Here is a 24,801-nt window from a genome sequence, read left to right on the forward strand (position 1 = left end):
TTCAAAATTACACATATATGGCCACAGTATTTAATGCATAATTTATTTAAATGGCACCTAAGAGATTTCAAGGGAAAAAATCCTTATTAATTAAGCAATATTATTGAAAATTTCGAAGAAAAAGACATAATATAAAATTTACATGGAAAATGAACAAATTTTTACCTTTTTCATTGGAAGTTTTCTTACCTGGATCATATTTATCAACTTGAATAGATCTTGTTCGCTTAATAATGCCACTGACACCAGATCGCCTTGATCGCATTGAGCTTTTTTTCCGTTTAGCAGCCATTGCACCATATGGTAATGTTGGCCGAAGAAAACATTTATTCAATTCTTTTTCTAGGTACTCCCTTACACTTGAATTCAGACCTGAAATTAAGAGTGTAAACCTTTAATCTGGACTCATATTTCAGATTTTTAAAACACAATAAAAATATATTGGAATCTTCAGCATAAATATGTTTTTAAAAGTACAACGAAAATGATGCTCATAAACAAAAACATACTTTCTGGGTCTCCTTCTTCCTGATTGTGCAAAAAACTGAGACTTGTAATACAAGATGTACTTTGAAAATCCTCCAAAGTACCAAGAGCAACTCTGGAAATAAAATTCCAAATATTCAAAGCAAATTTTCATTTCAGAAAAAATACAAATATATATATATTTATTTCAATAATATGCACCTGATAATATGAAAATGACTTTATTTTTAATTTAAAAGAAAAACTCGCCTTGTTCCATTAATATAACCACTTTTGAGCTTCTTAATTGTGGATATCATGGCTAATGGCACTTTATCTTGCTCTAAAAGATATATAGTAAAAAATGTTAGCACATGAATTTAAATAAAAAATGTTTAAAATTTTATTTTTAATCTGACAATAATAACTAGAGTTTTTGAAAATACAAGTAAAAAACCTGAAAAATAAAAATGGAATTATGAAGTCACATAAACATATGTATGGAAAATAAAGTGTGCATAAAATTAAATTCAAGCAGCATTCAATTATAATTTAAGCAGCATGCAGGGATATCAAGCAGAAATGGACAAAAAACACTAATGCATGATTTGATACAGCCAAACAAAAATTATTGAAAAAACAAAATATTATGCTATATAATCAAACATACCCAAATAGTAACGATGAAATTTCAAACACATGGTAGGGCGACCAAGCATTAACCAATTTGTTCTTAAAAATGCTATATCAGACCGCAAAGTACTTGCAAGGAGTTCTATATCATTAACTAGATAAAAGTCTTCTCTGTCAAGATTCTACATGCAAAACAGATGGAATGTAAAACATAAATTCATGCAGAAAAATCAAAATTCTATTCTCATATATATTCTTCTGTTTGTAAGATATTTTCTTTCCAAAAATTCTTAGTAATATATAATTAGAATTAACAAATGTTTCTGAAGTCTTCAGAGTTTCTAGAGACTAAGCACAACAATTGCACAAAACAGATTTCACATCTTTTTAATATGAAAAATAGGAATTAAAAAATTAAATAAAAGGCTACATTTTTATTAATTCAGCATTCAATCACTATACCATCATAGAAATATGGGAACTAGATTCTACTATTTTGCAAAATTATCCATATTAATAAACGAATAAAAATGCATATTGGCAACACAGCTTATAACAATTAAACGATCATGGCAATGTTCTAGTTTTTACATTCAAATAGGTTTCCCTTTTTACCTTTAGCTCCTCAAGTTTACTTTACCTGTGAACTACTACCATCACTACTTATCATCAATTCTTGAACTAAATTTGATTAACTACCCCTTATTTTCTATTCACATTTTACTAATCGTTTAAATTACATTTTTATAGCACTGTTTGTGTTTCTTTGTATTTTAAGGTAGCTTCATTTTTTTTCTCTCAGAAATTTAATTAGTAATTACACTTTTCCCAAACTGATTAAAGAAAATTCTAATGGTTTTGCAGAGTGTTTATTAGATTAGAAAAATTATGGTTTGTTACTTTTCTTGCAGCAACAAATATAGATAGGAGGTTTTAAACTTTCTAGCCTAAATTCTATCAATGGAAGCTCCACATATAATCAAGATTTTAAAAATATAGTATCTACATCTTTTTTCAGAAGTCTGAATCCCAGAAATTGGGTGAATATTCAAACTTGATGTTTTTTTGATGATTATAATTTTTCTCTTTGAATACTTCATATACAATACAATAAAACATGGATATTTTTAAATTTGATATTTTGGGCAAGGAAAAAAAGTAATGACCTACAAGTAACTTTGCAGCACTAAGAGCATTTTAGTTTACTTTTATGTTTGGAAGCTTTGAATCATTCAGTGTATGTACTTTTTTAAATCTGTAGTGAATTAAATGCACATTTTCCTTACTTATAGTTTAAAAGCTCCAAAACTTTTTATGCACAAAAATTTCTTGCAGTTTTAGTTTTAATGAATTACAATTGGTGATTTGCTAAATGATATTGAAATGTAATTAAAATATGCTCTCTCTCTATATATATATATATGCAAACCATTATAGAAAAGTAAATAATGAGGAACAGAAGTCACTGTTAAAATTATATGGTTTTACTTGAATGCATAAAATTATCCCTAAAAAGAAGAAATTAACAAGCAAAATTAGGCAAGAGAAGAGATAAAGTAAATGAAAGAAATATGCTTTTCTCATATTAACAGTAATTCCCTAAACAGAGATAAAACCTTTATATAGACTACCAGATTTTTCAAGTCCCTTTGAAAAATAATAAATCAGACATCATAAAGAAACTGAAAATGCAGTCATATAATCGAGCAGACTTATCATATTTTGTAATGTGATCATATATATATATATATATATATATATATATATATATTCATAAAAAAATGAGCACTTATAAGACCCTTACATAAGGATCAATAAAAATAAGCAGTTTTAAGGATTCTTAATGAGGCTATGCATTTTGTTTCATATTAAAAATTCGATTTTATTAAATGAAGATACAATTTTGATTTAAAGATACAGATTTTGTACATTAAAAATGTATGTAAAAGTGCAAAAAAATTGTAATCTGTTGTTTCAATTCTGTGATTGTTTCAAAAAAATAAACAGAAAAAGCATTCAAAGCATTTTCTACATAAAATCATTCAAAGATATCACAAATCATTATCAGACTGCATGCAAAATAAAATCCATGCAGTCTGATTGCTTTTCTCCCAATATAATTTTTTTTACCATTACTGATACAAAAAAAAATTTGAACATGGAAGTAACTTATTTATTCTTTTTAAAAAATTACTACAAATGAAAAACGCAATGTAAAATAACATATTAAATATTTAATAAAGTTAGACATTTTTAATCATTTCTGATATTTTTATTTAAAAAAATAAAACTTTATTACCAAAAATGTAACTTAAATAAATCATTTTATGTAGATTTCTTATAGAATGTAATAATAATTTAGATAACAACAAAACATAAGATGAAAAATAAAATAACAATATATAAACTGAACTGTATAAATATGAGCACTCAAATTTAGCATTCATATCAATGCAGTACAATTTATTAATATTTATTTAATAACTGAATGACAATTCATGTGTTCTCCAGAAAAAGTGGATAATGATTTTTAAAAAAAATTCTTATGAAACCACAATTTTTAAAAGAAAAATAAGGAAGCCTCTAATCATACTGCTAGAATCTAAGAAAAGAAAAGAAAAGGAAAAGCAAGACCATGCTTAGTTAAACTTTGGAACTAATTATAATAAAGCAAACCTTAGATATTTACATGCACATACAGACAAAAGAAATAGTTAGTCAGAAACATTATAAAAATAAAAAAAATTTCTGAACCACTGTGGGATATAACCCACCTATGATTGATTTCTGTAAATTTAAGACAACAGTGGGTCGACCCAGCATGTGCCAACTTGTCTTCAGAAATGCTATTTCAGTCTTGAATGTATCGATCAGAAGGTCGGTGTCAGAAGCAAGATAAAACTGTTGTTGATCTACAAACTATAATTAGGTAACAACAGAGATTGGAATATAGCATACATATATGAAAGTATTAAATGAAAGATATGAGCTGGTAGTTTTAAAATATATCTAAAAATTAAAGAAATTCAAAATAAAAATAAAAAGTTCAAAATAAGAAAGATAAGATTTCAGTGCAATATAATTGCACTAAAAATAATAGAAATGTTGGGAATAGGGAGGAGAAACAGAGAAAAAAATACTTTGGACTAAATTTGCAACATTCTATAGTAAGCTTATTTTACTTCTATGGAATAGAATGTTATTCATTAAAAAAATTGAAAACTAAATTCATTGTCATTGCTTGATTTAAGAACAAATAAATTTAAAAACACACTTGATTTGTTGCTTGATTATTTTACCTGAGGTGTAAATGCAAATATGCGATCCTGTAAAGTATATAGTTTGCTGGTACTCAGAAGACCTACTTCTCTTGAATATCGACCTGATAAACCTAGTTTCTTGTTTTTACCTTTAAATATAAAAAAGTGAATGTAACATAGTGATTAATAAAAAATTAATTTATATCTATACAGAAATATGAAACATTTTTAACTTACAAATAATTTTAATAAATATTTAATTGGTGAAGTAAGATTGGTACCTCAGAGAAATCAATCAGCTGGATCAATTGAAAAGTGTTGGGCATAATTAAAATTAAAAAGTTAGGGACAGTTAGAATAATTCAGAGCAAATTTTGTCATTTTCTTCGATTTGAAATGATTATATGAGAAGGAAAGAAAAGTTTATAATTTATGTGAGAATCATGTTTGGAAATTTATTTAAGAATCTTTTTGTCTCCAAATCAATTTATGAATTAACCAGTCTAAATTACAGCAACATTTAACTACACTGGTATGTTCCCAATTATTCCAGATTAAGGGTTAAAAAGAAAACAAACTTATTTAATCAAACAGGTGTTCTTCAAACTTGATACATTTCCTAATAACAGTCATCTCTATCAATCCCTCAGGCTTAGGAATAACTGGAGTTCATCTGTTACTTTCAACATAATCAATTAAAATATACATATTTGTTGAAAAATCAATTTTGGATGTTTCAAGAAAAGTCACTTCCGTCATATTCAAAACCTCTATTTCTTACAGAAAAGAATCAAAATCATCATCTTCAGATAATCAGCATTATATTTTTTTCTCATTCACATCAGCTTTCTTGTATCCCCCCCCCCCTCCAATACTTGGTATCAAAAAGCATCAAATCGCTATTAATCATCAGTTTTCATTCATGAAAGGTAATATGTATATAAATTGCAAGATATATATTTTTTAAATGTCAACTATTAGTTACACAAAATAAAAAATATTATTGGATACCATGTCCCTAGTTTTAATATTACTTCTTATCATATAATAGATTAGTCCAAAAGCAAAAAATGTAGGTTTTTATTACTACAAAAGAATGTTTCTAATTACTCCAGGAGGAAAATAACAGAAAAGTTTGAGCTTTACTCTTTTTTTATAGATTGGAGCTAAAGTAAACAAACATTAGAAAATAATATTAAAAAACAAACAAACAAGAAAATGTTTTTAGTCTTCCTCTGGAGTGCTTTGAAGATGGTATATACTTCACAGCTACTTATGGTTCCATCAGCATGTATTATTGTCACAGTCCCCATTTATCCTTTCTGATCTTAGCATATAGCTAATGTTTAAAAGTCAATTTATTATTCTATTTGTAAGTCTATAACTATTTTTATGCTCTAAGAGAGTAAAACAATCACATTTTGACATTAAAAAAACAAAACAAATAGTTTCATATCATATTGAATTTCATTATTGAGTTTCATATCATATTGGATTTCATTATTGAGTTTCATATCATATTGGATTTCATTATTGGATATCACATATTTCAACAACAAATTTTACTAATTACTGATAATGATGATGCTGTATCCCCGTTACCATGGAAATGGGGTGCAGTAGCTTCTGAGGGTAAAGACCCCTGAGCATCTGAGGGTAGAAGTTTGATTTCTAGCTCATAGGAAGACGACACTCACATACTCACTTGCACAACCCCTTTTTACGAGGGAGAGGGAGACTCTTTCACAGACAGAACATAGGGGAAGAACAACCATGCCCAAACCATGACACCCAGATCACGGGGAAGACACACTACCTTTAAGCCAGGAAGCCAGCCACTTAATTACTAAATTTAGTTTTAAAAAAATCTTTCTTAAATCCGGTAGAAACTAAATTCACAAAGGAAATTACAGATAAAATAAAACCTATGATTTTCTCAACTGAACTTCTAATTATAATATTTAGGCATCAAATAAGAATATTAAAAGAATCACAAAAAGTCAAGTGGGCAGATAACATTTTTATGATTATTTTACTTTTCTTTAAACTACTTAAACGTTTAAAAAAATTAAATAAAATAAAAATAAAGAACTTAAAAAATTCTTTCCTCCTTTATTAAAAACTTTTTACAGATTTACTTTTTTACAATTTTTTAAAAAGTTGCAACATAAAGAAATGTGACGTAATTGAAATCATATAAACAGAATTACCCTTTTACTTATTTAAGTTATCGTAATATTTACCTAGATATGAATAAATATGACTTAGAACCCTGGCAGGTTGTACTTCAACAGGTGCTACTTCTGAAATTGTTTGAGCATAAATATCATGGTTCTTGAGTTTTTCTTTGACATAGAAATCCTCAGCTAATATCACAACTGGAAATAATAAAATAAAATTAAATTATGTAAGTTTAGTTATTCACAATTATTTATTAATAATAGTGTAATTACTGTTTTACCTTGTACAACCACATCAGGTTTTTGTTCAGAACACAGTCGCCTATTCAGAGGATCCAATTCACCAGGAGCAAGAAAACCCTAGGGAAAAAAAAAAAATTAGAGGTGCTATACATGTTGTTTTATAGAAATTTAAATATTTAAAAGGAATATTATTAAATGAAGCAAAGAATCAGGATGGAAGAGGAGTTAATATATAACTCAATTTAATAAATTGAAGTTTTCTTTTTAGGAGTAAGACAAAGAATTTTTCTCTTGAAGAAAATATTTATGATGTTTATATGCCAAGCAAACAAATAATGCAAATTTTTCACACTGACCTCTTGTAGAAGCCTCCCTACAATATATAAAGACTGTGCCCATATGAAGGGTTTCTGGCCAATGGCTACTCTTTCTTGGCTGTGAGGATTCTGGTATTCTAAATCCACCTAAAATCGATTTTTTAAAAATGAAATAAGTAAATATAGTAAATTATTAAGTGGTTAAATATAGATTCTCCTAGCTACAAAAAGCTTAGCAGTTGACTACCATTAATGTTATTTTTATACTGAGAAAATCATACAAGAATTATTGTGATAGTTTTGGATCATCAATAAGAGGATGCTGCAAATTTTTCTTTCTTTCTTTTAATCTGAGCTAGCAAGACTGCAAATATATTCAGTCAATAAATACTTAGGGTTGTTTTTTTTAAATTGTCATTCATTGATTACCAATCAGGATATGGATACTCGATTAACAGGCATATTTGCATTGGACATTTTTGATTCAGCATTATTAAAGCATTTATGTAACAATAAAAAATTCCAAATTAGAATATCTGAAATTATGCATTTTTACAGAGTTTAATTTAATAAAATCATAAATGTATTCAGGAAGTTAATTACTATTTGTTCATACACAAAGTTGTTTACAATGAATTTTATCACCTAAAAAAGAAATTTAGAAGACTTGCCTTCTTTAAATACAAATGCAATATGTAGCTCTGAATTATTCTTATGGTATAAGCCTTATTTTGAGATAATTTTGCCTCCGATATTCTGCATAATAAGGAATTTACAATGAAAACATAATAAACATACTTTTTCCTCTGGTACAGTATACAATTCAGGAACAAGCTTCAAACCATTTTCTTTTATTAATATACAATCTAAAGCTTCTGAATATTCTTCAACCTGGACATATAAAAAAGGTTTTTTTTATTATTTTTTTTTAATAAACTATTTTTTTCATATAAGTTTTTTTTTTTTTTTTTACTTACAGTTTCTCTATCCCCACGAAAGCAAGCATCAATGATGAAGTAACAAAAAAATAACGGCCATTCACATTCAATATTTTCAAAAACCTTTAATTCCCATGGTTCATAATACAGTCTTTTAGAATCCTGCAAAACAAATAAATAAACTAGAACTGTATTTTTTATATAAAAAGTTTAGCCATTTGAAAATCAGTTAATTGCAAGAGAGAATTACACTTACTGTCTATTCTAACAAATAGAAACTCTCTGTGCTTTTATGCATGAACTAGGAGGGACTGGTTTTACAGAATTAGAAGTGAGAAGAAAAACAGAGAAGGAGCTGTTTACATTTTATTGAAAAAAAGAAATACATCCAAATTATCAGTGGAATTAGGTAGTGTAGTAACCATGGTTAATCAATATGAACAATAAGCTCACAAGTTGCTTATAATGGGAAAAAGGTCATGGCTTAACAAAGAACAAAAATGTGTCATCGTTATCATTGCACATTATCTCCTTTGCAATTTAAAATTAATCATATGTATTAATCTCAAAATCCTTAAAACAAGCCAATATGGCCCAGTTAATAATGATATGGCCCAATTAATAATTATAATAGCCAAGTTAAAATAAGTTTGATAAAAAGTAAATACTTACTTCTTTAGCAGTTCTATAACCATCTCTTAAAAATCTACGACATCCATATCTGCCCTAAAAATAAAAATTACAAGTTATAAATTTTAAATATCTCAATTACAGTATCCTTAAAAGAAATTACTTTTCTTAACAAAAAATTACAATGATGTACAAAGCAGATCTGATTTTATTACTCATAAAACGATACAAAAAAAAAAAAAAAAAACCTTCATTCAGTTGAATTTTATTTTTCTTGTGCTTAAAAGCTTTAAATGTCAGTTCCAAAATCCGGCAGTCAGTTTAAAGATTGATTTTTATGAAACACCAAAGTTAAACAAGATTCAACAAATTAATTTAAAACACAATCTTGATTAGAAAATAAATAATACTAATTTTATAATAACTCAACTTATCTTGTCTATTATTTTACATTAAAGTTTGAAATACTTACAGATCAGTGAAATAACAAAAAAGCAATAAACATTTGAAATAGTTTTTTTTTTTTTTAATTCTTTAAACTTTGGATGCAGAAATTATTATTTGAATTTTTAGCACTTTAAACTAAGATTGTTGATGCAAAAAGTCCTCTTTTAGCAGAATTAACCTTTTTAATACATCTTGACATTGACCTCATTAAAGTAATGCACATTTTCTTGACCATCATCGCGTAACCACTTTTTATCATTTGTTCTGTTGTCATGCAATACATCTTAGACAAATGATTCTTGAGAATATGCCGCAAGTTCTCAATTGGATTTACGTCTGGTGAATTACCAGGCCAATCAACCATAAAAGTCTGGAATAATTTTGAAGTATGAAAAGGGGTCAAATAATGCCAAAATGTTCTATCAAATGTTTACATGATCAATATTTTTTGGCCCATGTTAAATGTTTTTTCATCACTTTCTGAGTTGGAAATGGTTTTTTTCCCTCAGCCATGTTGCCTTAAGGCCAATTTCCAGAAGCCTTTTTTGTACAGTTGAGGCTCTCACTTCAACACCATAATCCAATAAATCTCTTCAAAGTTCTGTGCTTGTCTTTCTTGGAGTTCTTTTTTTTTTTTTTTTTTTTTTTAGAATTTTATCAATTTTTGGACTAGTTTTTGGTTTGGGCCTACATTTTCATCTTCTCTTTGGAGACGATGATCTAGAATCTTGCAATGTTCTTAAAATTCTGGAAACACTTAATTTTCTCACACCAACTGCCGTAATTATATCTCTTACAGCCATTAAAGTGTCATCAATACTTCCTCAGAGTAATATCCATCTTTGAATAACCAAAAGTAAAACGTGTTACACAGAATGGAAAATTATAACCACGCTGAAATTCTCACAAATGAACTATAGATACACTAAAACCAGCCCAACGAGTAAATTATACTCAAGGTCGATCTGTCACACTACCTCTAGGCAGATATAACTTGTTTCAGGTGCTTCGGGACATCACTGGTAATTACATACCAACTCAAACAAGAAAAACATGTTTGTACCAATTAATTAGAACAGCATAGTACATACGTTTCTCGTTTGATCACAATGTAAACCAAAGATTGTGCATCTCCCTCTGTGTGTGTCTGTATATGTGTATACATCAGCGCTTTTTTCCCTTAAAATAACACAGGCATTTATTTTGCTTCCTTCTTTCTTTTTTACAAGTAAATGAAAAAATAAAAATTAAATTATATTCACAATTTAATTATTCATTTCAGTAACTAACAGTGTAAATTGAGTAAAGTTTTTGTTTTCATTTTTCAAAGTTTATTTGTTTTATTTTCATTTAACTTGACAATAGCAACAAAATGAGTATATAATTCCAAAGAACTTACTCTTAACTTTTCTTCTATAGTATCTCTAGTTAATTTTATAAGTTCTGGGTTTTCCACAGCAAAAGCTGGGAATCCAATCACAGACAATAAAGCTGCATCCACTTCCTAAATAATAAGATATTTTAGTAACATACAAAAATGCATTCTCCATGTACAATAAACTTATATTCATCAATGTAATTCAGAAATCAGTTTCATTCAAAAGTTAAGTTAAAAACAACTTGCCTTTGAATTAGATTCTCGAGGTAACATGGATTGCAAAACAGCCTATAAATAAAAATAATTAATTGGCTTTGTTATCAATGAGAAAATTATTCAACTTTATTAAAAAAATCAGAATAAATTTTATCAAATCAAATTTACATATCCATTTTACATAACCAAATTAAATTTTTAAAAAAATTACTATTATTAGTGTATGTGGATATGTTTCTATGGCAAGATATGAAGTTTCAATGGTCAAAATTAAAATAAAGACAGATATAAAAAAAAGCAAGATTATTTTTACTTAGAATTCAAAATAAAATTTGGATGAGAATGTATAAAAATTTGTTTCTATATTGAATTTTACAAAGAGCAAATGTTTCTTACGTGACACTTTTGAGCTTCATCCGCTAGCACATGAATTACTGAAGAAGGACCACCACGGCCACCAAAGAGATCCAACTCATTCATTGCTTCTAAAGCAGCCTGAAATTATCAGCCCAGAGTAATTCATTATTTTGTTTTCAAAAGAAATGAATCACTCTAATGCATTAAATAAATGCTTCATATGCTTTAAATATTTATCAACAAAAACAATAATTCTTATTATTTTTTGTACTTTATTCTAAGTAAAATTTATAAGAAAGTTGTATATTCTGATCTATGTTATAAAATAATTAAAGGAAACGTAAATAATATCCTTGAGAAGCAATATTTTATGAAACCTACTTTCACATCAGTATAAAGAAGGAAAGAAAATTTTCCTTAGTTTTTTTCATCAAACATGCACAAAAGAAATTTAGAACATATAACAATCAGTCTTTATTACAATATGAAATCTATGAATGACACATAAAAAATTTCTAGCAATAAGAAAAACTGCTGAAAAAGTAAAAGATAAAACTACTACAATATGAAATTAATTATTTTTAAAAGATTATGTAGAAAAGAATAAAATTGACTATTACAAAAAGAAATGAAAAAGAACTTTCTAAATTGCTTTTAAATAATATTAGTAATTATAAAAAAATATATTATATTACTGAAATCATCCTTTTTTTTTTTTGGCAAAGTTTTAATTACTTCTTTTATACTTAATTTTAAGAATTCTATACACAAGGATTTATTTAATCATTAGCATCAGTATATGACAAATCAATAAACACATCTCGGATTACATGCTTAACTTTGCTATTTAAACATCAAAAATTTGTGAAATTCGAATTACAAATTTGAAACTCAAATAAACATTTAAAATTCAAAATGTCTAGACGATATTAATGAAAAATTATGCATAAAAAATCAGAAAAATAAAATGCTATTTTATTTTTATTATTTACTTATCATTCAATGCAAAAAATATTAAAATGCATTTTTCTTAGTGGAGAATAAATTTTTTCTATCTAATGATACCAAAAGAACTAAATAGGAACAATGTTATATTTATTCATATATTTTTTAATATTTTATTTGCTATAAAATAGTAACACCATTGTTAGTTAGAAAATAACTTCATGCATTTCATAGATTAATTTAAAAAACAAACATTTCTTGGTTTTAACTGTCGATGTAGAAAGGAGCAATAAAAGTTTACTGTATTATAATTGTTGTTATTCAATAATATAAAATGTAAAAAAAAAAAAAAAAAACCTTTTTATTATTTGGTAACATACTTTTTTATAAAGACATTAGTCAACAAGAACTATGCCAAGTAAAGAAATATATACAACTGGGCCAAAAATAAAAATCTTGTGTCACAGTTGCAAATTTTGCAATGAAAGACTGTAATTCTTGATACGCACTTAGTTAATAGTTTGTCTATTTGCAGGTGAACAGAAAAATACAAAAAAAAAAAAATATATATATATATAAAGCATGAAACACCTACAACAAAGAATCATAATGGGAAAAGAAGAAAAAAAAAAAAAAAACATTCACGAGCAGATGCATTTTTATAATTTAAATTTATTTATTCTAAGTTACCTTTGCCATTCCAATAGAGCTGGCATTCAGCTCTGGAAGACCATGGTTAGTTTTATCACCTCTTTCCCAAATACCATAGTCCTACACAAGTAAATAACATTAATATCAATTTTTAAGAATTGAAAGAACTTTAGCAAGAACAATTTTAATGAAATAAATAAAATAACAATAATATTCTTACTGGAATACAATATGCAGATTCAATGTAGAATACTAGATTTTGAATAAATGCCACTTCATCCAAATTAAAAATTATTTGCAAACCTGAAAGAATAGTTCAAATAAATAAACATACAATAAAAATTTGATGAAAACCAGTATTTAGGAATGCAATTCAAAAAACCAAAGAAATTTGAATATCAATCTGTTTTATAAGTTATTTCAAGAAGAAACAGGAATCTATGAGCAGAAAATTAATATATTTTTGTAGCTGCAATAATTCTGATTATATTATTATTTTTAAATTTCACATCTCTTATCTGGATCCTCAAATAGTACAGCAAAGGTCTCAACCAAAATTTTTAGACATGGAAAAAAAAAGAAACCTTGTTAATATATATATATTCCACTGACAATTTCAGAGAAATGATGGTAAGCATTTAAGAGGATAAAAAAAATCACCATAGTACAAAGGGTCCCAAACGACGTTTAGTAGGTGAAAATCGCGTAAATATAGGGAGTCAAAAATTGTTGAAAATTATAAAAAATTATGTTTCAAATGTGAATTTTTTTTAAGTGAAAGCATATTCTTAAAAGTGTTTTTTCATCTAGGTAACATGTCGATTGGATGATCCAGGGGGTAGTAAATTACTGAAAATGAAAAAGTATTTAAAATTCTTCTCTGCAAAAATATTAAAACTTGAAAAGAAAAAAAAAGCTTGAAAATTTAAGGAATTTCATACTCTTTGATTTTATATAAGCATGCAGTATAAACTTTTAAGATATTCAAGAAAAACTAAAATGGACACTAGAAAACATCGCTGCAACACCTGTACCGATATTTACAGAGCGTGTTGTCAAATTCGAAAGATAAATTCAGAGCAGGGATAGTAGGCATTGAGGAGATGAAAAATTATCATACAACATAGGGTCATAGGCAACATTTATTCAGAGAAAATCGCAAAAACAGACATCAAAAAGACAATGAGCCTGGCAAAGAGAATGGTTCTATGAATGCGAGGATTAGGAACAAGATAATCGAGAAAAAGACACCTTCTTGTATGTAAATTCTCCATGTGTTTGAAGAAAATAAATGCAGCGAGGAAGTATTCATTAATGAGCATTGTAGAATTGATGATAGTTAAACTTCATTCACAAACAACCTGTCCAAATTTTACGAATGCAATTAAATTGTGCTAATGCACCATTATATATTAACCAAATGTTCTGCATACAATTGTCGGTGTTCCCTGCAGTAAATCTGGAGAGTGTGCTGTAAGAAAACAAGATAATTGTGCCATGAGGTGTTTGAGCTGAAGGAATAGTTCTAATAAATGACCCTGCCCAAATGCTAATATTAATCTTGTATTGTACATATTTATATGGGGATTTTCAAATGAACAAATATGTCCATCATTCTTGTTGAAGGGCCTTTCTCCCATAATGCAGGCTTCATCTGAGAATAAAATTCTAGCAGAAAAGTGTGCACCTTCCTATGTGGCATCAAGCATTCAGTATGCAAACTCCAATGCATTGGGTAATTACCATTGTATAAGAGTTGAACTTTTTGCAAGTGGAAGGGGTGCTTTTTTTCAGCACGCATAACCTTACCATTTCATGTTGAATACCCAGTTCAACTGCAACTGATAGTGTGCTCGTTGATGGGGTATTGGCAAAGCACTGCAAAACTCTGTTTTCTGTGTCAAGTGTGCACACATTCTGTTCTTGTCGTGCCTTGGCCTAGTTATTTTGAAGGATCACGTCTCCCACAGCCGTCGTTTGAAGTTTGCAAATGTGGTATGGTACGAACAATGCCTTCTCAGATGTTGCACTTGATAAATTCCTTGTGCTAGGCATCCATTGTCATCCTCTGGGCTGTAATAAATGTAAGTCAAATGCATATCAGCATATTTATCATTCGTGAAATCTGACATATTGTTTGCGAAGTAAGTTTAATGACCATCAATTCTGCAATGCTCATAAACAACTGCTCGCTGCTTTTATTTTCCTTGAACGCATGGAAAATTTATATATGAGAAGGCTTTTTCTTCTCAACTACCTCGTTCCTAATCCTTGCATTCACAGGGCCATTCTATTCATCAGGCTTGATTACCCCGACATCTCTTTCTGCAATTTTCACCAAATAAAAGTCACCTGCAGCCGTACGTCTTATGATAATTTTCCATCTCCTTAATGCTTAATATCCCTGCTCTGAATTTATCTTTTGAATTAGACAACACTTTCTGCAAAAACTGGTACTGCAGCGATGTTTTTTGGTGTTCATTTTAATTTTTCTTGATTATCTTAAAAACTACATAGTTTTCATACTACATGCTTAAATCAAATTAAAGAATATAAAATTCCTTACATTTTCAAGCTTTTATTTTTCTTCAAGTTTTAATATATTTGCAGAAAAGAGTTTTGCACTAGTTTTTCATTTTCAGTAATTTACTATTGTCTGGATTATCAAATCGGCATGTTACCTACATGATAAATCACTTTTAAAAATGTGCTTTCACTCAAAAAAATAATAATAATAATAATAATTGATACGTTATTCATTTTCTAATTAATTTTTTACAATTTCCAACAATTTTCGGACTCCCTAAATTTTTTCAACTATACATTGTTTGGGACCTTATTTTCTATGGGGATTTTTTATTCTCTAGATCTCTACTATCGCCTCTCTGAATCTTGTCGATTAAATTCGGCAACACCCTGTATATGTATGTAAGGATATCTCTTATTCAGAAGGAAGAAAAGGAAGAAAGAAACCGAAAGAAAGTCGAAAGGAAGAAACTTTTGAAATCTTAACTTTGATTTATTTCATAATGGCAGACATAATTTTCACATTGGAAAAATGATGATAAAAAGACATCTATTTATATTGCAATATAAGAGCAAAGTGACAGAAGTGTTTTCTTTCAGTGATTTTACTATGATAGGAATTTCTTTTACATGTGTAAACTTAGGAGGGGAATTTTAGATGTCTGAAAAAAATATGTAGATGTTAAGAATTTTTTTATCCCTTCATTCAGACTGTGGAAAATGTACAAATCATCAATTGTTTAGAGCACATGTTAGAAATAATTAAATAAAAAAGTGCCATTTATATCAGGAAATAAGAGAAAATTTTAAAGTAAAGCAATATGGGCTAATTTAAGAAAATATTAGAAAATCAACTGAGATTTATATTAGATTAAAAATGTCATTACAGATAAACACATATATTATCATTATTATATAGATATAGTTTTAAAAGAAATTATAACTAAGAAAGAGGGAAAAAAATAGGACCATTTCAATAGCAGTAGTATTTAAGATATTCCATGCTATAAAAGCACTTAAAAAGAATAAAGAGAAATCAAGAGATTAAACCACATATTCTAAATAAACTGAAATAATAATCAGCATAGAAGAAAATAAATCGATAAGCATTACATTTTGAGACAACAAACAAATTGCTTTTTTCCTCTTTGAATATAATAAAGTCAAATTTTAACTCACATTATCTCAGATGAAAGAAGAAACAAAAATTTATGAAATCAAACTATTTTTTCTTTGAAAGTAGATTTTTATTGTAGAGAATATGGAATATTAGCATTTTAAACCTACTTTTATTCAAATATAGCAGTTATTTAAAAAATACAATGGGATAATTTCAGAACTATTTAATTAGGCAGAAGGATAAACTTGGAACATTTAATATACTGACAATGTGATGCTTCACATAGCTGAAACTGTAAAGAAAGGACTGAATAAGAATTGGACAAATTCATAATATATGGATCTTCCAAATAAGTAGAATCAAGAAACTGAATAGCCATTCAGATCCTGTTAATTGCTTTATAGTTGACACTATATATCTTTGAGCATTGGTCAGCTAAATGAGGTAGCATGGTTTTATTTGAGCATTTTCATGTATCTTAAGGCTTTATTTAGGACATCACTAGCTACTTTCTGCACAACACATGGTATTTATTAATCATGATATTTACTGACTTTAGTATATTAAGCTCATTTCTGTACCAATGAAAAAGACAACAAAGGATTGGAAAGAAAAGGGGGGGGGAGAAAAAAAAGAGAAAAGAAAGAAAGAAATGAAAAGTTAAGTAATATATTCTATAAGAATGAAATCTTCAAATACAGTTTTTTTGGACAATAAGTCATTTTTCAAAGGTTAGACAAGAGCTGTTTGAATATCAACCTTAAAACTTTGCACCTCACTAGATGCAGTTTTAATAACTTCCAAAATCCTTTCTAAGTTCTCAATAAGACCTAATGAGATGGATTTCAGTTATAAGTTACTCTTCTTATAGAACAGATTTCTTTTTCATTAAAAAAAAAATTGAAATGATTTAAATATTTTATGACATAAATATATTTCAAAAATTATAGAGATACAGGGTAATCAAGAAATAACAGGAGGTGTTTGGAGTTCTGTAGTATGTTATGTATTGGATGAAATATAGCAAAATTTGGCCACCATACACATATGCAGTTTCGATTTATCAAGAAAAAAAATTAGTACTAAAAACGCCGATAGGGGGAATCCTGGCACTGCAATCAAAAACTTTGTTATGTATTTTGCAAATACGGGCAATTTGTGACTCTATATTGAGGATAAAAGGAAGGATTGTGGGAATTCAAGTCATTCTGCAAGAATTTGCCGGTTGATAGCGTTGCCACTACCTGAACGTGCCTTATTAGTCAGATTGTTTTATCAGCAGAATGAAAATGTCAGTGCTGCTCTTCATGAATACCGGCGGTTAAAATAATTACGTACAGGACCGATGACCATAACTAACTTACAAAAATTGGTTGAAAGATTTGAAACAACAGAAATTCTTGGTGTGCAATCAGACCGAGGACATAAAGTTATCAAGCAGGAACAAGTTGAAGAAGCTGCAACTGTCATTATGGATCAGGCGATAGCTAATAAGCAGGTTATCAGCAATGCACATTCAATATCACAACAAACTGATACTCTGTTCTCGAAGATGCAGAAGATCCTGAAATTTTATCCGTGTAAGATAACACCTATTAACTGATCTGAACCTTGAAAATTTTTGGTTGTGAGGCAGTTCTGGTTCACTTGAAAGGCACTTTGTATCAAGGACAAGTTCTTGACATTCCCGCTTCAAAAGATCAAATAACGTTACATGTCAGAAAAATAAATGCCAATATACTGCGAGTAACCGTCAAAAACCTTGTGTAACTCATGCAGGTTGTAACATCAAGTTGGTGGTCACCTTGAGCCAAATTTGTAAGTTGCTATAATAAACGTTTTTCATTTGTATTTGGTGTGTTGCTATTAACTGTTTCCATTGGTAGTTATGTATTCTTTTTCCATACATTATGTGCTTGCAGTGCTAAAATTTCTTTTCATGACATTTTTTTTCTCGATAAATCGAAACCACATATTTTAATGTGTATGGTAACCAAATTTTGTAATATTTCGACCAATACATAACACGTTACCGAACACTTCTGTTAATTCTTGATCACCCTGCATAATGCATGCATTTTAGTATAGGAAGAATATTTTAATTTTCATTTAGCCAGAATCACAGAAAAATACCATCATTTCTTAAATATATGTTGACAAATTCATGAAGGAAAACTAATTTTATTCTTATTAATGTATTTTTATGCACATAAAAAGAAAAAATACCTGAAGCAGTCATTTGAGCTAAGGTTAACAAGTACAAAGAAGTTGCATCCAGCTGTAAGTGTCCCCAGCCTTCATCTGTTACAACAGTAGCTCCCGTCTGAGAGCTGTATTTGGCATGAAGAGAATCCATCTTATTTTGGGTTTCCTTAAAATTTTCTAGCTTCTCCTTCTGTTTCATCATAGACATCAAAAGTCCTCTCATCAACTTGACACAACTCTGAAGGAATAAAGACCTTTAACTCTCTAACCAATTTTTAAAATGTAATTAAATAATATTTTTTAATTCTAAATTACTAAATTAATGTAGATTTTTTTACATTCATATTAAATTTAAAAGCAAAAAATTAAATTATTTTTAGATATAAAATTTTATTTAAATATTTATAGTTTATTCAAATTTCTTTCATTTATTCAACAACAGTTTTATATCAACAAAAGTAATTACCCCAACTTATAATTAAAAAAAACTATAAAAGAATTAAAACATATTTCATAAGACATAATAAAATAAAATTAAGATAAGAGATCTCTTTATTCAAAAATTTTAATCAAAAACTAAATCATCAGTTATGCTACAATACCAGAAAAAAAAAATGTTTTCTAAACCTGTTCTAGTTCATATGTTTTAGCACGATCTTCATCCAAATCTGCATTTTTCTTATATGCCATGGAAAGAGCCCAAACAGCCATGATAGAATACACACTATCACGTACCCAAGCATGATCATTTTTTGACGTAGATCGAATTAAACCTGTAACAGGATTCTAAAGAAAAGAAAATAATTGTTATTTTAAAAAGAATTTTTTTTTTAATTATTTACTAAGAAAAAATATCATGCATAAAAGTATTAATCCAAAAAATTATTATAATCATTATTTTAATAAGAACAAAATTTTACAAATACATAATTTTTAAAAATTCAATCAAGAAAATAATAATTCAATCTCCTAAAATTATAAATAACTTTTTTTTTATTCACATATATTTTTTTAATAATTTATGAAAAAATAACGGCTTAAATAATTTTTTAACTTTTTAATAAGAGATAAGATATATTACTAAGAAAAATAAAGTATGACCTTGTGCAACCTTGTACTTTAAATAGAGTTCCTGAATATGAATATGCAATGCTCACACAATTTATTAAAATTCAGTTATTTACCTGATGATCAAGGATGGTTTTATGGACCAATCGCTGATAATAATCCAATCGGGCTCCCGAATTACTGCGACTCCTCATTTTTATTAGTTACAGAGAATTTTAAACCGTATATTTCGACGAAACAACCAATGATCACCTTAATCTTCCTAACTTAAGTTATATAAATTTTAAAATGCAAAATCATCTTCAAAGGCATATAAAGATAAAATATTAATACAATTTCTTCTCCATGGAAAACAAAATGAAAACTTATCAACACAAACTACCATGAAAGTAAACAAAACAAATGAGAACAATCTTTTAGCAACACAGCTTGAAATAGTGTCGATTTGTTGGAGTAGCAGCTCATGCACATACCACAGAACTATATACTTCAGATATTTTTAAGATATAACTTTAAATATTTCTTGAGAAGAGATTTACAGATATAATTTTCAAAAACAAAAAAAATCTACACTGCTCCAGTATCGGCATTCAAATAAATTATTTAGAATTAAGAAAAATTAATAAGACAATAGTATTTAGATCAAAGTGAAGTGAGGTGATTATTTTTGTCATTGAAAACCTTGCGAGTGAGGTTTGTTATACGACAGTGTGATTATACTCTTCGTTAAAATTAATTTTTTTTCTGGAGAGGATCCATTACTAAAGGTACATTTAGTTTAAAATTTGCCGCTACATTGATTTTAAAAATGGTCTTATCTCCAATGATTCAATTACTGGAGATAAGATCATTTTATTCTGAAAGATATGTATCGAGACCAAATGTGTACGGCAAAATCCAATTTTGAACTTTTCTTATTACAGATTATCAGTCATGGGTAAAAAGTTTGGAGAATTGGCTAAAATCCGTGGTGTTATCCACTACAGACTGTCACCATATGAACAGAATATATTTGCTGGAATGTTTTCTAAGGGTCTGCCTAATTTAGTCAGACGAATTAGAAGTCAAATCCTTTATGTAGCGCCCCGTAAGTTGTATTATTGCATTAATTATCATTAAATGAATTATAAAATTTTGAACGTGTAGTTAAAAAATAAAATTTGTTTCATTGTGATTTTAATATTTTTTGTGAAGTGTGAAATTAATTATTGGGAGCATCTGTAGTAAAAATCTATATATTATTAGTATTCTAATATCATTAATTCTATTTTATAAATATCATTTTGTTGTATGTAATTTTAAATGGACTTAAGATCAATACTAATATAATGAAAATTGATCTTGAAATCATAGTGACCTTAATGCGGTATTTCTTTTCATTAGTTGGTCATGTCATGAATTCCATTTTTGCCATCTTTTATGTATTTCAATATTGTTTCAAAGTTTTTTTTTTATTTCTTTTTAATGAGTTCAAATTTGTGTTTCTATTCAGAATACAGAATTAAGTGTGCATGGTGAAATGTTAATCTTCCCATGAATAAATTGTATCCCAAATTTTCATATTCAATCTGATGTAAAGACCATTTTAGATTTCACTCTTTTGTTCATTTCCTTAGTTTAAGTTTTCTTAATATCAAATTACAGGTAATTGTCTGCCTGTGCAGATTTTTTTTTTTATTATTAATGTCTGGATTTTTTTTTTTTTTAAATTATCAGCATCTGTTTAATTTTATTGTTCTTAATGCTTGTTTTAATTTTATATGCATACTGATAAATGTTCATTGATGGATTTTGTTTAAAATATAAATTTAAAATACCATATAAATTTAAAATTTGTATGTTAAGATCATATACTAATTGCATCTATTTAGGTTGTTTATTTCCGAGTTAATATTTCTCAGATTGATAATTTCAATTTTTTTTATTTTTATTTTGGAAGTTGAGAAATAAGCATTTATTTAAATCTTAAATTTGAATTTTAAATAATTGCAATATTTTTTATACTTCATTTAAAAGAAAACAAAAAGCTTACTTCAATTGAACTTCAAGGATTTGAAGCTCTAACATGGTCTCTTATAAAAACACTTGAGATACTGTAATAATGTATTAATACTAAAGAGGAATAACAGCCTGTGTAAGAGTTTTCTGTCCTTTGATATTTGAAAAAATGTATTTAATTTTCTATTTATATCTATTTTATTATTTATATTATTATTATATCTATTTCTATTTTATTATTTATATTTTATATCTATTTTATTATTTATATTCTATTTTATTTAATTTTATATATTTTTCTATTTTATCAAATTGATTACCTATTGAAAAATTTGATGTAATATTTACTTCTGCTCTTATAAAATTTTGGAAGGGTTTAGGACTGTTTGAAGCTAATTTATCATTCATAAGAAATCAGGTTCTCTTAATTGTATTAAGGAAGAAGATTATGTAAATCTTTTAATAAACTATTAAGTTTACTAAAAAGTTCTGTTTAGTTTAAAAACTTTGATGCTTAGAACATTTCAGTACAAGAAAAAAAAAAATCTGTAATGAACAATATTTTTATCAATACAGTCAGTAATAGCAAATATGATCCCCTGATAATATACATGTTTCAATTCTGTGTACTTTAGATTAAATTACATTTGAAATGGCCATGTATTTTTATTTTTTGTCTTGTAGAACTGAAAATCTATAAACAAATAAGAGTAGAAAATTTTTTATGTATGAAATTATAATTTCTAGTAAAAAAAAAGAAATGTAAAAGGATGTTTAAATCATGTGTCCTAAATATATTGGGTTGGCAACTAAGTAATTGCGGATTTTTTTTTAGAAAATCAGAGACAATTTTTTCATGGAAGTAAATAACTTTATTCTGTAATGTATTGCCCATTTTGATCAATGACCTTTTGCCATCTTTCAGGCAGCATCAAAATCCCACGTTCATAAAATTTCTGGTTTTTATTATCAAAAAAATGAATCAGGTACGATTTGACATCATCATCATTATTGAAATTTTTACCATTCAAGGAGTTTTGTAAAGATCGAAACAAAAAGTAATCAGATGGTGCAAGGGCAGGAATATATGGTGGATGTGGCAAAACATCCCAACCAAGCTCCAATAATTTTTGCCGAGTGACCAAAGATGTGTGTGGCCTTGCATTGTCGTGATGGAATACAACACCTTTTCGATTTGTCAATTCGGGCCGCTTTTCTTCAACTGCATTGTTTAATTTCATTAGTTGTTCAATGTAGACATCAGAATTGATTGTTCGGTTGGGTGGTCAGAGTTCAAAGTAGACAATTCCTTTGTAATCCCACCAAACTGATAACAAAACCTTCTTTTGATGAATATCAGCTTTTGATGTTGTTTGAGTTGGTTCACCTGGCCTGCCCCACGATCTTTTCCGCTTGATATTGTTGTAAACAACCCATTTCTCACCAGTTATCAGTCATTTTAAAAATGGATCATTTTCATTACGTTTCTTTAGCAAATCACAGCTGTTAATGCGTTTCTTTCAGTTCGTGAGGAACCCATGTATCGAGTTTTTGAACATAGCCAAGTTGTTTTAAATGATTTTCAATGCATGTATGGATACATGAAGCTTCTCTGCAATCTCGCGTGTTTTACTGTGACGATCCGAATCGATTATTGCTTTGATTAGGTCGTCATCAACTTCAACTGGACGACCAGAGCGTTTTTCATCTTTGAGTGAAAAATCACCAGAACGAAATTTGGCAAACCAATTTTGACACTGCCGTTCTTTTAAGGCTTCGTTACCATAAACAGCACATAACTTTTTATGAGCTTGCGATGCGCTTTTCCCTTTGCGGAAATAAAAAAGCTAAATATGACGAAAATGTTCCTTTTGATTTTCCATTTTTTAACGAACGCCAAACAAAAACTACGCAACTGATCAAAAAAAATTTTTTTACTGGTTGACAGCTGAATTGCCAACTATCAAATAACAAAATGTGTTTCACATTTGTACTAAGTCTGAAAACCTAAAAATTCAACTGAAGCCATCTATGAGTGAAATCCGCAATTACTAAGTTGCCAACCCAATATAATGTTGTTAAAAATATTTCTATATCTGAATTTTTTTATGATACTAAAATATGTGCCCCAATATATATATATAAAGTCATTCAACATAAAGTATTGTAGTTGAATTTACATGGATGTTTTATAAACATTTTTTTCATGTATTCTTTCTTTCCAGCATTTATTTTGGGATATCTAATTTACGACTGGGGTAATAAAGAAAATAAGAGATACAACAGGAAGAATCCTGCAGATTTTGCTAATGATGAATAGTTTACTGCTCAAGGAGTATTAGTTGGATTAATATTTATATATATATATGTATGTGTATGTATAAACATTAAAATGTGTTAATTGCTAAGGTTAATACTAAAATATGCAGCATATAATAAAACTATTATTTCATGACAAATGTTAGGAATTTGTTTTTTAAAATTATTCTCATTCATTGTAAAACTTTACTTGTTTGAAAATTATGAATTATATTAATTTAAATCTACAATATATTTGCTCCTCACTTTCTTTTTGATATTACTTGCTTGTTTTTCCTTCCTTCATTGACTGAAATATTTTCACTGTGCATTTTGTGTAGAAAGATTATCATTGTTGCTGTCTTCCATATAATATTTCATACAATAACTGATTTTTAATTGTATGCACAAGGTTGTCATGATGTCTGGAAAATACAGGAGATTTAAATCATTTAAAAAAAAGGGGAATTTGAAAATTTTCATAAAACACATCATAATGCAAGAAATTTTATGCCCCCCCCCATATCTAAAAAATGCCAATCTCTAAGCATTGCAAGAATACAAAATTGTAGCCACTGCACCAAAAATGAAACAACTGTGTAATCATCAAAATTTGCCCCTTTTATTCTGTATAGATCAGTTTAATTTCGAATTCAAAGACAATTTTCTCTTTCCATAAGATTTCTTAATTGCAGCTAATGAATATACAAGAGATTACTATAATTGCGTAAGAGAATAGAATAAATTTCTCTGCAGGAATAGCAACATTCAATCTGCAGAAGTATCACAGTAGTCACTCACACATGAGTTTATTTAATGATTTGTGTATTATTTGAGAAACTGTGAGATTATTCAGTGAAGATTATAGAAATTTTTAAAAAATGAGCTCCTGAAAATCTGCATTTAATACAGATTGGACAGATAAA

The 24,801-nt window shown here is 27.9% G+C and overlaps 2 protein-coding genes across 4 annotated transcripts in view; one reads left to right on the forward strand and one right to left on the reverse strand.

Moving 5' to 3' along the window:
- LOC129962663 (probable phosphorylase b kinase regulatory subunit alpha) overlaps positions 1 to 20,017 on the reverse strand; it is a 40,560-nt gene extending 20,543 nt beyond the window's left edge. Inside the window, exons 1-19 of one of the 3 annotated variants that reach the window (XM_056076555.1) lie at positions 19,696 to 20,014; positions 19,139 to 19,297; positions 18,533 to 18,749; positions 12,881 to 12,963; positions 12,700 to 12,780; positions 11,104 to 11,202; positions 10,738 to 10,779; positions 10,513 to 10,617; positions 8,709 to 8,762; positions 8,076 to 8,198; positions 7,897 to 7,989; positions 7,138 to 7,245; positions 6,820 to 6,898; positions 6,602 to 6,736; positions 4,398 to 4,507; positions 1,136 to 1,280; positions 736 to 808; positions 510 to 601; positions 190 to 372 (exon numbers count right to left, since the gene is read on the reverse strand). In XM_056076555.1, the coding sequence (XP_055932530.1) occupies positions 190 to 372; positions 510 to 601; positions 736 to 808; positions 1,136 to 1,280; positions 4,398 to 4,507; positions 6,602 to 6,736; positions 6,820 to 6,898; positions 7,138 to 7,245; positions 7,897 to 7,989; positions 8,076 to 8,198; positions 8,709 to 8,762; positions 10,513 to 10,617; positions 10,738 to 10,779; positions 11,104 to 11,202; positions 12,700 to 12,780; positions 12,881 to 12,963; positions 18,533 to 18,749; positions 19,139 to 19,297; positions 19,696 to 19,773 (2,059 nt within the window). In that variant the 5' untranslated portion in view covers positions 19,774 to 20,014. Of the gene's footprint in view, positions 1 to 189; positions 373 to 509; positions 602 to 735; positions 809 to 1,135; positions 1,281 to 3,872; positions 4,018 to 4,397; positions 4,508 to 6,601; positions 6,737 to 6,819; positions 6,899 to 7,137; positions 7,246 to 7,896; positions 7,990 to 8,075; positions 8,199 to 8,708; positions 8,763 to 10,512; positions 10,618 to 10,737; positions 10,780 to 11,103; positions 11,203 to 12,699; positions 12,781 to 12,880; positions 12,964 to 18,532; positions 18,750 to 19,138; positions 19,298 to 19,695 lie in introns of all 3 variants that reach the window. The other 2 variants (XM_056076556.1, XM_056076557.1) reach the window with 2 other exon arrangements.
- A 199-nt stretch (positions 20,018 to 20,216) lies between these two features.
- On the forward strand, positions 20,217 to 24,036 carry LOC129962664 (cytochrome b-c1 complex subunit 8-like). The gene is made up of 3 exons (XM_056076558.1): positions 20,217 to 20,346; positions 20,503 to 20,666; positions 23,803 to 24,036. The coding sequence occupies exons 2-3, from the start codon at positions 20,513 to 20,515 to the stop codon at positions 23,895 to 23,897; spliced, it is 249 nt and encodes an 82-aa protein (XP_055932533.1). The 5' UTR covers positions 20,217 to 20,346; positions 20,503 to 20,512; the 3' UTR covers positions 23,898 to 24,036.
- The last annotated feature ends 765 nt before the right edge of the window (positions 24,037 to 24,801 follow it).

The sequence above is a fragment of the Argiope bruennichi genome, chromosome 3, assembly GCF_947563725.1.
Source record: "Argiope bruennichi chromosome 3, qqArgBrue1.1, whole genome shotgun sequence".
Taxonomy (NCBI): Eukaryota; Metazoa; Arthropoda; class Arachnida; order Araneae; family Araneidae; genus Argiope; species Argiope bruennichi.

Bases quoted from the DNA above. Each gene is read 5' to 3' on its own strand.
- LOC129962664 (XM_056076558.1), top strand. From the start codon at position 20,513: ATGGGTAAAAAGTTTGGAGAATTGGCTAAAATCCGTGGTGTTATCCAC. The intron at 20,667-23,802 runs GTAAGTTGTATT...CTTTCTTTCCAG, and splicing joins AATCCTTTATGTAGCGCCCC to CATTTATTTTGGGATATCTA.